This window comes from Sphaerodactylus townsendi, linkage group LG11 (genome assembly GCF_021028975.2).
Source record: "Sphaerodactylus townsendi isolate TG3544 linkage group LG11, MPM_Stown_v2.3, whole genome shotgun sequence".
NCBI classification, from domain to species: Eukaryota; Metazoa; Chordata; class Lepidosauria; order Squamata; family Sphaerodactylidae; genus Sphaerodactylus; species Sphaerodactylus townsendi.
The window spans coordinates 56,545,068-56,560,528 of NC_059435.1; the positions used below are offsets into that span (position 1 = coordinate 56,545,068).

The 15,461-nt window shown below is 40.9% G+C and overlaps 1 protein-coding gene across 3 annotated transcripts in view; it reads right to left on the reverse strand.

Annotated features, from left to right (window-relative positions):
* The window catches only part of PIP4K2A (phosphatidylinositol-5-phosphate 4-kinase type 2 alpha), an 81,002-nt gene that overhangs the window by 44,403 nt on the left and 21,138 nt on the right, over window positions 1-15,461 (reverse strand). For all 3 annotated transcript variants that reach the window (XM_048511344.1, XM_048511342.1, XM_048511343.1), the window contains 2 exons: window positions 6,163-6,260; window positions 3,477-3,573 (listed from right to left, as the gene is read on the reverse strand). In XM_048511344.1, the coding sequence (XP_048367301.1) occupies window positions 3,477-3,573; window positions 6,163-6,260 (195 nt within the window). The remainder of the gene's footprint in view (window positions 1-3,476; window positions 3,574-6,162; window positions 6,261-15,461) is intronic.

Below are 15,461 nucleotides of genomic sequence, written 5' to 3' on the forward strand. Positions count from 1 at the left end.
CAGTGTTGTACATACCTGTAACTGTTGTTCATCAAGTGGTCTTCTGTGCAGACGTACCTTGGTGTGGGACTGCACAGAAATCATTAAGATCAACTTTTATTCATCTAAGTAGAGAGAGAAACTCCCACTCCTGTCATAGTGAGCCAGCGTGGTGTAGTGGTTAAGAATGGTGGACTCTGATCTGGTGAACCAAGTTTGTTTCCAAACTCCTACTCATGAAGCCTGCTAGTTGACCTAGGGCTAGTCACCGTTCTCTCAGAATTATCTCAGACCCAACTACCTCTCAAGGTGCCAGTTGTGGGGAGGGGAAGGTGATTGTAAGCCGCTTTGAGACGTCTTATAGGGGAGAAAAGTGAAGTATAAAAACCAACCATTCTTCATGTCCTCTAAAAAACAGCCCCAGAGATTTTTTGGGTGAGGTAATAGTACTCATGTATACAAATGTATCTAGATATTACACTTTTATCCTTCCCCTTTTCTCAGGGCACTACACACAGTTCCTCCCTTCTCTATTTTATTTTCATAGTCAGCCTGCGAGGTATATTAGGCTGACAGAAAGTGACTGCCTGAGGTCACCCAGCAACCTTCAGAATTGAATAGCTTCTCCCCAGGTCTTCGACCAGGTCCTTAAACCCCTATACAGCACTGGCTTTCCAGTGACAGCACTACGTGGTGTAGTGGTTAACAGCAGGTGGATTCTAATCTGGAGAACCAGGTTTGATTCCCCACTCCTCCACATTAGCGGCGGAGGCTTGTCTGGCAAACCAGATGTGTTTCCGCACTGCTACATTCCTGTTGGGTGACCTTGGGCTAGTCATAGTTCATTGGCACTCTCTCAGCCCCACCTACGTCACAAGGTGTCTGATGTGGGGAGAGGAAGGGAAAGGTAAGCCACCTTGAGTCTCCTTACAGGAGAGAAAGATGGGGTATAAATCCAAACTCTTCTTCTTACATTCATGCAGTAGGATCTTTGGACTTCTTAGCCCACCCACTTCCTCCCAGATTGGGGTTCTGAGCCCAGATACAGAGCACCTTGGCAAGACTTGTGATTAACATTTTTGAGCCAATCTGCAGGGGTTAAAGAGCTCTGCCAGACAAGAGAATCCCAGTGGGTGATAGGGTGCGGAAAGAACGTCTGCAGAAAATGCACCCTTTAAAGAATACCCATTTCATCATGATAGTTCTTCCAACTTAGCCCTCTGATTCAATTGGACACACGTTTTTCTTTATGTGGAAATTTACAAGATTGACTTGCAGCAGGTTTATTGATATGGGTATGTGCACAAGTGGGAAGAAGAAAGAAGCAGCAGCTAGTACGGTGGAAGGAAAGATTAAACAAAATGAAATATTGTCACACAACATGGAAGAGAGATGGAACCTTTCTTCTATGAAATGTCAGCATTTCCTACCTTATCTAGTTTTCAGAAACCAACCAGGAGTCACAAAATAAATTCCTTTTGTGTGATGAATGGAACTCATTTCAGACCACAGAAGTATACATTTCATGAATTCAGTAAGAAAACTGTACAACTAAGATCTCCAAAATTTGTTTTCAATCGAGTTTCACTAAGGATACATCAAGGCATTGATCCACCCAGTCGTCCCCCCACCCCCGCACTCAAAAAACAGGGTTTTTGAAGAAAAAAATGAACATTTCCATTTCATAAGACACAAGCTTTCTGGATCAGACCAGTGGTTTCACATAGAACCCAGCCTTTTACCTCAGGAGGCCAAACAAATAGGGCACAGAAGTTGAGGTTTGCTCCTGACGGTGCCTCCTAGCACAGGTATTCAAAGGTTTAGCTTTTCGTTTGGAGGTTCCCTTTAGTCATCATGACTAGTAGCCACTGATGGTCCTCTCCACTATGAATCTAATTTTGTGTGGGCAAAGGTGGCTTTTTGCTATGGTTTTTCACCCCCTGTTAAAGCCAGCTCTTGGCAGCCAATTCCACAATTTACTCACTTAAAGTAGTACTTAAAGTAGTATTTATTTTTATCTGTTCTGAAACTATCTGGTCTGAAATAACTTAATTAGGCGCTCCTGTGCTCTAGTATTATGGGAGAGGGAGAAAAGCTCTCTCTATCCACTTTCTCTGCCTCATGCATAAATAAAAGCTCTTCATGTCCCCTGTAGGCTGAAAAGTCCCAGACTCTTCAGCCTTTCCTCGTGCGTGCATGCGTGCTGGCATGCGTATGTATGTATGTATGATTTTAGGCTTTATGCCATTGTAAGCCACCCTGAGCCCTTTGGGGGTAGGGCAAGGTATAAGTATTAAAATAAAATAAATAAATAGGGCAGGTGCTCTAACCTCTTAATCATCTTGGTTGCCCTCTTTTGAACTTTTCCAACTCTGCAATGTCCTTTTTAAAACCCGGTGACCAGAACCGCAGACAAGATTCCAAATGAGGACACATCCCAGCTCATTTCAAGGATGAAAGGATTTTTTTCCAAACCCCCCCCCCCCCGCCCAAAAAAAGAACCAGTTGGCAGCTGATGCCTCTCCCTTCTTCAAAGTGCTCCTAGCTCTACCCATCACACCTGCCCACCTGGAATTCTCCATGGTGAGTTTTCAAAACCACTGTGTTGCTTAAGGTACAATTTTGTTGCTATGACTGTGAGTACAGCAGGACACTGGGTGGGGTGGGAGGAATAAGAGATAACATGTTATTTGTTTCAAGAAAGGTGCTTGTTTCTTGTAAGTGGTTAAGACCTTCTGAATTTAATGGTTTCTGATGCTAACCAATAATGGGCACTGACACTGAACCAATGATAGGTGACACCTGATGCTCCTGCCTCACCTGGCTTCACCTCCATCTTGCCAAGATCTCCTGCTCAGCTTTACAAGGACACTCTTCAGTCCTCCTGGGAAAGTCTCAATAAATCCAGGAGTTCCCTTGCTGTGCCCTTTGCATTTTCAGGCCAACTAGTGTCTTTATATACCACCCATATGCCTTAGTAGCTCTTCTTGGGACATCTCCCATTTCACAGACTCCTGGGAAGAAGTACACCAAGGGCCAAGTGTCCCCTCCCCCATCTTCACAAGTACTCACCAGATGCTTGAGCTTAGCAAAAGAGTTATAGAAGGTTATAAGGAAATAACTGATTCGCCATTAATCTACCTGAAACCTCACTAGAAAATATAACTATTGCTTCCCTTTCACTAACCTGCCCTTCCTACTAAAGTGTGAAATTTGAATCCTGCTCACCACAAGAGTTTGAGGAAGAGAATAAAAGATCCAATGGAGGAACAGGCAGTGCAAAAGTTGCAGATTTTTCAGCACATTAAAAAGATAAGGGTACCAGCAGAGAACCTAGAAACTCCAGCTATGTGGTGGAGACAGAATATTGTCTTTCAAGTTACATAACAATGCATTCAAACAGTAGAGGAAGGCTTCCATGTACACATTTTTTTCCTGCTTACAGTGAGCAGGATTGTAAGTTATCAAATAGAGGTTTACCACATAGGAAACCTTACCTGAAAGTCCTGATCATCAATCCCAAATCTCTCACGCAGATTGCGAAATACCATTGGACAATACTCTTTGAATTTGAAATGGCTTGGCATGTTTTCCCTGAAAGAGAAGTTGGATGACAAAGTGAAACACACGGAACTGGGATTATAATTTTTACAGATGTAACTCTGAAATAGCAGGCCAATTATTCTCCCAATTATAGTGATAGTTAAAATATTTTTACACATGTAACTACACTAAAATCTAGTAAGAGCAGAATTCAATAAGCACTTTTGCATTGAAGTAGTAAATGAAAGACGATATCAAAAATCTGATCTCACGTAGTCACACAAGTTTCCAAATATACAGGTCCATACGTGACTTAGTATAGTGACAAATGTGAGTGGTTATCATAATTTAATCTGATCTTAATTGCTTGATTCTAAATATTTTGTCATATATCCGAGGATCTGCATACACAATGTTTTATTATGACTTGGATATTGGATTTCTTTATTTTTGTATCTGTGTATAGGATTTTATTGTTTGTAGAGATTTATATTTTATGCCTACTCTACTGTACTGTACTTTTGCATTGCACTTCAGATAGTATATTTTGAACAAATGGTCCCCTAGATGTCAAACCTCAAACTGTTCTTTGTGCTTGGGACCAGGCTACTTAGGGACCCTCTTCTCCCATACGTTTCTGCCTGGGAATTGCCAGATCCCGGGGAGAGGTCCTCTTGATTGTTTCATCAAAGAATCTAATCTGACAAGTGTAAAAGTGAAGGCCTTTTCAATGGCAGCTCCATGATTATGTAACGTACTCCCAAGGAGCTGCACCTGGCTACCTTGAGCTTTATAAGGCAGCTGATGACACTCCCCCCCACCCCCAGAACAGGATGGCAGTAAATTAGTTTAATTTTTCTGCCTATCAGCAGTTTTAAATTGTGATTTCAATTTGTGGCCTTTTAATGCATTTTATGTCTTTTATGTTCTGTTCACACTGTAAGCCATTTTAAGTTCCGTAAGGTAGAAAGGTGCTTAAGAAATGTTATAAATAAGCTGAATAAAGACTATCATCTGGGATGCAGAATGGCACATACACTTCAGTGCTGTTTAGGAAATGTGGGTCACAACACAATGGCATTTCTCCAGTTGCTGCTTGTATGAAATCACAGAGTATATGCAGGCATAGCTGCAAATGTTGCTACCCATCCTTCTCCAGCTTCAAATTCATTCAATCTTTTGGCAGCTTCCAGTACCGATCCTTAAAAGACGGTGATGCCCCCGCTGGCCATCAGCAAGTCTGAATGAATGACTCTGGATCTGTTTGTTTACGCCGGAGAGAGAGTCAAAAATTGCCAGCAAAGGAAGGTTGCTCACTTTCTTCCTGAAACTTCTCATGTGACATTCCCACAAAACTTCCATCCAAGCCCTGTTCAAGGATTATATACAGTCACTGGATGAATTCATGTAGTTGTCTGGAATGTTAAGCCAGCCACAAAGCTGATCTTTCTAGCCTAGATTGCCATTTTCTTTGCACCAAGATCCTGCAAACTGCCAGTGCTTCCTAGTGCCTGGCCACAGGTAGGGACTGGAGTCAGACAAACTGAGCCTCAATCCAGACAAGCCTGCTGTAGTAGTTGTTGCAGGAAGGAAAAAGACTTCCTTCCTGTGATGCAAGAAGGAAAAAGACTTCCATTGACAGTATCAGCTAATGGTTGGTTCTCAGCCTGGGCAGCAGAACCTGGATCCATCAGTGAGCCAGCAATGTCAGGATCAGCAGGACAATACTGAACACAGTTATATCCTTTTAACCACCAGACACAGCGATCTTCCCAGAATCAGAAAACAATTCAATAAGCAGGACTCAGATCTAGAACCAAGTCATTAATGCCACGGTACTCTTATGAATACAATCCATAATATGTGTGTGGAGGACGGGACGGGACATATCCTTGTAGAAAACTCATCTGTTGGAGTTTCATTTCCTGATAACAATGTATCCTCAGAAGCACATTTCACCATGATGCTGAGTGTCTTACCTGCTTCCAGAAACAACACTAGTTTTGACCTACGAAATGCTCAACAGATGGGCTTCAAACACACACAAGAGACCCTGTCCTCTGACTCATAACCCAGGATCAACAAGGGATACATCATGTTTGCCTGATCAACCACAGGAGTCATTTGAAAAAGCAGTAACTGCTGCCACTATGAGGAGACCTTTTTTCTGGTTCTTCACACATACACAGAAGAGACAGTTTTAGAAGCACTGGGAAAACTCATTTGTGCTGGCTTTTAGCAACTAGGTTAAGTCAGTATGAACGAGCAAGGATGTTTGTTTTATTTATTTACTGCATTAAGCTGGTTTTAAATTGGATAGTGCGTGCATGCTTTTAAGTTATTGCTACCTTGCTCTTCGACTCTGAATAGAGTAGAAATCCGAAACACTGCAACGAACAGCTGCACTTCAAAAATGACAAATGAAAATCTGTTTTGAAACATTTATATGCTACTGTCTTACAGACATTCCACATGACCAAACAGAAATTCTTTACCACTCAACTGGCTGTAGTCACAAATATCTGGCTGTAGTCACAAATTCAAGGTTATCTAGAAACCTTCTCTTCCATCCACATGCAAATAAAGCTAGAATTTATAAGTCTTGCTAAAATTTAAAGGAGTGTTACTACTTTCACTTACTTGTTGAAAAGGTGATTGTCCACTTTGATCTTTGAGTATGCTTTGAAGTCATCCGGCATCAACATAACAGGGATTTGAACATGGCTCAGCTCATTGATCTACAGGGGGGGAAATGCAACTGTTTAGAGAAATTTGATCTCAAGTTGAAATGGGTGTCTCTTGATAAACCAATCATAGATTTTTGCTGCTGTTGTGTTGGAACTATGGACTCGAAAACAGCATTTCACTCATTTCCAGCTTGCACTCTTTCCAGCTTGCACTCTAAGTTATTACACAACACCTGCTTTCAAAGCCCCCAAAATGAGTCAGATGATAACATTATTATGGACTTTGGGTTACTAAGATCATAGGTCTGGCAATGCTTACAGCGTGTAAACAATACCAGCTGCATCACTGACCCTTACTTGCACCTCATCCTAGTCTTCTTGGGTGACCATTTTGGTATGGACCAATTACGTAAGGCTAGCATGAAGTCTACTGCACTCATGGGCATGTCCATCTTCTTTTGACTTCACGACCACCTCATGACGAGGACCATGAATACCAAGTCTACTCTGGGATTAGTGTAATTTGAACTCATAAGTTAAGACTGCTTCTGTTTAAAAAAGAAGCAAAAAAGAAATTAAATAGATAACAATTGGAAATCAATAGGCTTGGCGATTTGCCAAAACAGCCAAATTGGGCCCAATTCGACCTGGATTTGGACCAAATTCAAGCAGCCAGAATCCCAGCCAGATCCGAATCTATTTGAATGGCCAAATCCGAATCACAGTTTGGCATTCAAATGGATTCGGGGGGAGAGGGGGCCTTTAAACAACATTTAAAGCAGCGTTGTTTGTTTGCCTAAATTCTGCGAGAATGGGGGGGGGGGAGATTTAAAGGGAACTCTCCCTTTAAAGAGCGACTGGAGAATGGGAGTAATATGCACGCTCTATCTAGTTCCTGATAATAACTGGATTGCAGAATTCTGTGTGAACTGGAGTTTCCAAACTGATTATGAGATGTATGGTGCATCATAGCAGTCTCAGTATTACTCTGCATGGATCCATGCACAAGATAAGCAGCTAATTTATAGGCTAAGGTTCAGATGGAAGAAAGCCTTCTTCACAGCTGTGTTAACGTGCTTCTCCAGCGATAACCTTGGGTCTGTTATAATATGAGGCTCTTCACTGAGTCAACAAGGGTCAACTGAACTCCATCAAAAGTGGGAAACACAATGGGATTCTTGATCAAACAACGCTCTTTTTTAGAAGGGAAATGCATTTAGTTACACCTCATGCACAACTACCAACTTTGATACAATTCTTAAGATATTCAGTTACTTCCTCTTTCATCCCACAATTACCATATTTGACTTGTCTTTTACTCATGATAATGTCATCTTCCACAGAAACCGAAACATGTCAAGAAAAAAAGCACAGTGAGCATATTCCTTCTCACTACACTATTTTTACAAACCATTTCTTACACAGCTGAAAGGGTGCATCAAATTCACAGTAGGCTTTGCAATCAGCACAGCAACAGTTTGTCTGTAACTTCCACCTTCCCCCCGTTAGTATGGTATATCATACCTAACTCTCACAGGCCCCTTCCACACATGCAGAATAATGCACATTCAATCCACTTTCACAATTGTTTGCAAGTGGATTTTGCTATTCCGCACAGTAAAATCCAGCTGCAAAGTGCATTGAAAGAGGATTGAAAGTGCATTGTTCTGCATATGCAGAAGGGGCCACAGAGTTACTGTGTGACAACTGACATTCTCAAGCAAATATTGTTGTGCCTCCTTTCCGATATATTCTCATAGAGGCCCAACCTTCTTTGACCCAGACTGCGCTTTCTAATGGCAAGAATGGCAGTGTTCATGTATTTTTACCACTCAGGGAGCAATGTCAATAAAGTAAACCCATCTTGAATGCAGACTACATCTTGCAGTCATATAAACATATCACTACTCTCAAGAGATATTCTATAATGTCATCCTAAGACGTGACATTCTTCTAAGCCCACTGACTTTGGTGGCCTTATAGAAGGGTAGATCCTGGTTAGGACTGCACTTTAATCTCCCATTAACTGCACCAGTAAATCATTTATAACGTTGAACTTCACTTACTCATCACAAAAACCTACTCTAACTAATGACATATATACAGAAGTGGAAAAGTATGAAAAATAGAGGAACGTATGCATAAGTATACTTTACAATGAATTTTGTAAGGTTTCATAATGAACGGGAAGAAGATAGCACAACCTGAGAGGTCTAGCAGAAAGCATCAGCTCCTGGCTGCTCTTATGAATTAAAGTTAATTTTGAGTTTTTTTAAAAAGTAAATATTAAGGTGATGCTGGAGAGTTGGGATGAGAAACAGGTCGTGGAACGCCCAGAGGAACTAGGCACTGGGCACAGAGGATATAACTTTAGTGGTAACTACTACTACATACATGTACTACCACTCATCCCTGCATTCGATAAATCGTGCCATCAAGTCATTTCCTACTTATGGCACCCATATGAATTAACAACCTCTATTAATAGCCTTGCTCAGGTCCTGCAAACTGAAGGCTGTGGTTTCCTTTACTGAGTCAATGTCATATCTCATATTGAGTCTTCTACTCATACTACTTTTAACATGGAAGCTGGAAAACTTGCAACATTAGAACAGCACAATCAGATTTGCACAAACTGGACTTTATTTATTTATTTGATTTATTTATTTTATCAAATTTATAAACAGTAGATCCCAATAAAGGCCTTGGATTGGATTTAAACAGAGACTGTGATACATCCTATCTATAAAGACATTTCAATTCCTCGATAGGACATAAAATGACTTTAATCTTTGCCTAGGCCAAAATAACACAGGGTTGTTGTCATCTGTATCTGATGTTATTTCACCATAGATGAAGAACCTTAAAACTATTTCCTATTTCTGGATTAGTTTATTTTTCATTTCTTTGTGCTACCATACTTCCATTATTTCTTGCTAATTGCTGGAGTGATATTTATGCCACATATGCAACCCACATTTCTTCCAGAAAATATACTGGATCACAGATTTTGCAGAAGGTATAATACCACCAATGCTTGACTAGCTGTGGATAGATGGCTTGGAATAAAACACAATGGAGACAGGCACACAATGGAGACAGTCAACAGAAACTAAAAAAAAGAATCAATTGTTTTAAGCCTTCTGGGGCCTAGCTTTAAGTTCTAGGAGGAGGCAGCTATTACTGAATCTTTCTGTGTAACAGGGCAGAATGGAGCTTTTTGTCTCATCTGGAGATCAAAGATGCAGTTTCCTGATAAACAATGATTAAGCTGTACTGTGGTGCTTCAAGCCGGGAAGTTTCCTTTGGTGAAAGATAAGATCCTCACAATGTCCACATGGACCATCATATTAAATGCAAAAAACCCACATCCAAATAGGTTTTCACAATCAAATTGTTTATTTACTGGAAGCTGAAGAGATGGGGAGAAGTGTCACCATTCAGTGGCAGAGCAAAATGGTCTATAGTCAATTTCTGGCATCTTTGGTCAAAAAATCTTGGGTAGGGGCACTAGGAAAGATTTTTCCAATGAAACTGCTTCTGATTAGAGCTCACAATATTGACCAGTTGTTCAACTGTTTACAGCTTATGTTCAAATATGGCATGGAAAATTATATTTCAGCACTTCTAGAGCTAGAGTGTTATTAGACCTAACTGTTAAATCTGCTGGTTTATATACCAGGCCCCATGGAAGTTACTTTGGGTAGTATGTGGGGCTACTATAGGAATAGCAACTTAGCCACACTATGCGTAATCTGGTTATGTTCTGACTGTCCTCAGATTGAAAAGTAGAAGAGTTTGGATTTATATCTCACTTTTTTCAACTACAAAAAGCCTCAAAGCATCTTACAAACTCCTCTCCTCTCCTCTCAATAGACACCTTGTAAGGCAGGCGGAACTGAAAGAGTTCTGACTAGCCCAAGGTCACCCAGCAGGATGTGGAGGAACTCCAGTGCTACAAAGAGTATACCCATTTCCCATTGTGTTGCAGTCCAAAGTCAGTCTCTGCCACCTAAGGTAAACAGTTCTGTGGTCGAGATCAAGCATATAAGGATGAATCTGGAGAGTCCATGCACCAAATGGCTCCTCATTTGACACTGGGACATGAGCAGTCTGGTGAAGAATGGAAGTTTGCACACTTCTGTGGCCCCAAATAAAGCTTCATGTTTACACAAGCCCGCTCAGACAGATGTTCCAATCCCAACAATAATGATGAAACCAATGAATTACACACCCACAGCTATGGCAGATCTTTAGGCAACAAATACGGCATCTGAAGAGTTTTGTAAGCTCAAACACGTTTCCGGCTTTATAGCTGCCATAAAGGATCAAACCAGCCTGAACAGATAAACTGGAAGGCTCATGTTGCCTGAGATTTAAGTATAGGTGGCAGGTTTCTGATCCTTCCTACCTCAGTTTAATCCAAATTGAAGCTGCAAAATGCTGTAATACAACTCTAAAAGCAGCCACATTTTGAAAACTCTGTTAGACCCATCCTATAAACAATGTGAATTACTTTAACATTCCTCAATGATACGGTCAAGGAAATTTGAGGGTGGGAGGGCTAATGTTAAGCAATTTGGGGTTTTTTTTTACACATGTTAAACTGACTCCCTTGATCAGGACTCCATTCAACAGGAGACACATAACAGCAAAGTCAGTCTAGGCTGGTGAGTTGTATTTTCATCTCTATTTATAGCTACACTGTGAGGCCTGTTGGCTGCGAATGCAAAGCTCACCGATATCATGTGACGTATCTAGAGAGAGAGTAGAAGGCCTCATAATTAAGTGGGAAGGGTGCAGACACAAAGCCCGAGTCAAATCTGATGGAAGAGTAAGTGCCCAACCTTGCTGAACCTGCCAAGGTCTTCAAATTATAAGAAAGGGTAATAGGCACCATTACAAAATGGCTACCGTAGAAGCCAGAGCTAATCACAGAATACTGGGCGGTTCCAGATAGAGTCCCCCTGACCACTGGTGTGTAAGGGGGGGGGGGGTAGGGTTGTCGGCTCCAAGTTGGGAAAATCATGCAGATTCAGGGGTGGAGCCTGGGGAGGATAGAGGCCTCTGTGGAATACAACGTCCTAGTCCACACTCCAACATATTCATTTTCTCTATGGGGATTTATCTCTGTTAGGGGATGAGCTATAATTCCAGGAGATCCTCAGGCCCCACCTAGAGGCTGGCATCACTAGTTCCAGGTCAAACTTTATCCTATGTCTATAACCAAACCAACAGATTCCAGAGGGGCACTTCCTGCAGGCATGACATGCCTCCTGTGTTCTTAAGATCTCTCGCAACAGGGAAGTAGAAGAAAAGTGCTCAGCTCGTTTTGAGGAACAGAATACTTGGCATTAAATTTCCAAAGAAGGTGAAGAAGGTCTGCTCCCTCCACGGCTACAAGAAGTTGGCAAGGCCATAGAATTTATTTTTTTGGGCTGAAATAATTATTCAGGAGGTTAGCAAGCAGGATTATATTATAACAGAATGGTTTAGGAAGTCATTTTAATGAAGGAAACGGGACTGAAGATCATTCTACTGTGCACAGTACATACGGCTGCTGCATATATAATCCCACTATGTCACTTCAGCATCATTTAAATGTGCCATCTTAATACGTTTTGTTTCAGATTTTTGCTTGCTTTCAAATTTCTGAAATCTTAAACTAATTACATGGTTTATTAGATGCCCTATCCTGTTGACTGCACTGACTTACTGTGTAATTCATTTTGAGTCTCGGTGAGAAGCGAGACTATAAACAAACAAAACAAATTAACATCTGGTGCACCAGCTAGGAGAATCCGCCCAGTTCTTTGGGTAACCCTGTACCAACTAGCTCAGTCGCATTTTTTTCTTTTTGTCCTGTTCAAGGACCCTTGAACCAAGCACCAGGCAAATGCCAAAAACATAACGACAGGCATCGCATGGGAACTGCTGCTCTGGATGAACAGAGATATGCACACTCCTGTTTACTATGCTGGATGTTGCTAGAGTTGAGGCAGAAACTGGGAACCATCTTCAGTCTTATTAGTGTTTGTAACATAGCACTACCACCAACTTAACATACTTTGAACACCAAGAAATACTTATGGTGTAATACCGTGTTTCCCTGAAAATAAGACAGTGTCTTATGTAAATTTTTGCTCCCAAAGATGCGCTATGTCTTATTGTCAGGGGATGTCTTATTTTTCTGTGTTCTGTTCGTCAGGCATGCTTCCAAACAAAAACTTTGCTATGTCTTACTTTCGGGGGATGCCTTATATTTCGCACTTCAGCAAAACCTCTACTACATCTTATTTTCAGGGGATGTCTTATATTCGGGGAAACAGGGGTATATATGAAATTTTTGCATGACGGCCCCATTCAACCCCAGACCAAACAAGCTTCTTTTAAAAATCATGAACTTCATGGAATGCAGTCTCACCTGCTGGAAGAGGAAAGAGCCTACTGTCTGTGCCCACTGCCCTCTCTTGATGAGGAAGGAATGCAACTTCACTATTCCCAGGACACCATAGACACTTTGGATTTTACTGTAGTAACATTCTCATCCCTCTTACTTCTGCTTCCAAGCCAGTAGTCATTTCAATGTGGGCCTGATGTAGTTCAACAACTCATGAACCATCACCATGGTTATAATGCCTGACAGCGTTCAAGAGGAAACCACACTTCACTTAGCCTTTCCCCATGAGAAAAGTGTGGCTCCTATTTAAAAGATTCTCAAGAAAGAACAAATACTTCTCTGTTCTCAAATATTAATACCATAGAACTGAAACATACTGCTGTGGTCATTCCTTTTTCTGCTATTTTGTATAGAAAAGACAATATTGCTTCTTTACAAAGAGAGATTTCTATGCAAGATATTCTGCTTTAGGATGCACCAAAGGTGCAATTTGCCTAACCAGCTAGAAGGCTAGACAAGTCTAAACTAGAAAATACCCCCCCCCCCCCAGTCATTAGCTGTCTTCAGGTATAGATAAGCCTTGTTTCCTTTCACTGTCCATTTTCCCAGACCCTCAGGATATTAAAGTATAAAGGCAGCATTTGTAGAACCTTCATCCAAGTCAGCAAGTATCTGGGTGATTATGTGAGCGGCTTCGAACAATTCAGACTGGCCCTTAAAACAGAGTTCAGTGGTCAATACCCACTTTAAGTACGCCATTTTGCAGCTCAGTATCCAAAGTTCTAGCAGACAGTATCTAGCATACAGGAAAGACCTCTCTGGAAGTCTTGAGTTCCAAACTGCGATGTTCTCAATAGTACTGTGAAGGCTGGGGTGGGGTGGGGTGGGGTGGGGGAGGTGGGATACTGGCAACTGCATCCCTGAAGCAATTTTAATAATAATAATAATAATAATAATAATAATAATAATAATAATAATAATAAGAAGAAGAAGAAGAAGAAGAAGAAGAGGAGGAGGAGGAGGAGGAGGAAGAGGAGGAGGAGGAAGAGGAGGCGGAGGAGGAGGAGGAGGAAGAGTTTGGATTTATATCCCCCCTTTCTCTCCTGCAGGAGACTCAAAGGGGCTTACAATCTCCTTGCCCTTCCCCCCTCACAACAAACATTCCTTACTTTTATAAGGAAATATTTAGTTCTGTAGATATCAGCACTTATGTTTTAGAAGCTTAGGTGTTCAGCTACCTGGCACTCTTCCAGAACCAACTGCAATCAGCCTCAGATTAAAAGTGACTTATAAAGAACAGAAATGACTAGTAAAGTCCTGTTATAATGACATAGCATAGCATATTACACTAAGGAAGATAAATATTATGGAAGTGAGCTGGGCAGCCTGTAATTCTGGTTTCCAGAGCAGAGAAATAGCCTGCAATTTACTATGTTTTAGAAACTTATGCATGAGGAAAAACACAAGAAACTATTGCAGACACATGTACAGGAGAGGTAATCAGTGCTGAACATTATGCAATAAAAAACTTATTCCAAGATGCATACTTTGTTTAGAATTAAATGCAAACCACATTAGATTATATGTGGGTCCATCAAAGCTAGTACTAGCAGAACATATATAACACACAAGTCTATGATGTGCCATCAAGTTACTTCTGACTTACAAAAACTCTATGAATGAATGACCTCCAAAACCTTCTATCAGTAACAACTTTGCTCAGGTCTTGCAAACAGGAAGATCGTGTCCCTAATTAACTCAGTCCATCTCCTGCTGAATCTTCCTCTTTCCCTGCTGCCTTTAACTCTTCATAGCATTATTATGTTTTGCAGTAACTCTTGTCTTCTCATGATGTGAAGAAAGTATGTCTAAATTTGGTAATTCTAGTTTTTAGGGAGGATTTGATGTATAACCCACCCTTTTTGCAGTTTCCAGTATTCTTAAAACTCTCCTCCAACCCAATTCAAATGAATTAGTTTTTTCCTTTCGTCAGTGTCTAATTTTCACATCCACACATGCTATAAAATGCATATTAATAATTTAGATTTACAAGCTAGCATGGTGTAGTGGTTAAGGTGTCAAACTAGGATCTGCTTGAGTACAACTTCCTCTCCCCAACAGAGTTTCCATTAGCAGATTTTTCCTGTTAAGTAGAATGGCCAAGATTTGAAGTGAGCACTGCACAGTAGGACTTTCCTACTCCCACTTCTCTCTCCCACTGCAGCCCACTAAATTGTGCAAAAAAAAATGGGATGGTGGTGGAGAGAACCACAATCTCCTCTTTTGAAGATGCAAAACCATTTCTAGTTTTGGAACTGACTGGTTGGACACAAACAATTTTTTTTTCGGTGTTGATCTTCAAATGAGTCTATCAGTTATATCAAGTTTTAAGGTCTGAAATCTCTTCCACTTGGACCAGGGGCCATTCAGGGAAATCAGATTGAATGATGTCCTCTCTCCCTAGTGAGATTGTCTCAGAATCTTTGAAGAAATTCAGGTAATATTATTGCCATACATGTGGAGAAATGGTTTCCTGGGATGCCCATATTCGTCTTTGTAATGTGCCATTTATGAGGATTCCAAAATCCTTGGTATTCTTTTAGACAATTGCATTTGAAAACTGCGACCATTTGCTTAAAGAAAAGGCTTGTGTTTTTTTCTGTTGCATTACTTGTAGTTCCTTTTTCTTTTCAAAATAAAGAGTGGAGTTTTTCCACTGGTGATCTTTGGGGTTCTTGCCAATATAGCTGCCATAGCTGTTTCATTAACAAATAATGTTCTATGTTAAATCAACCGTTGGGGGTGCCCTTTGAGAAGTTTGATGAAGGTGGCTGAATGAAATCATTAAACTC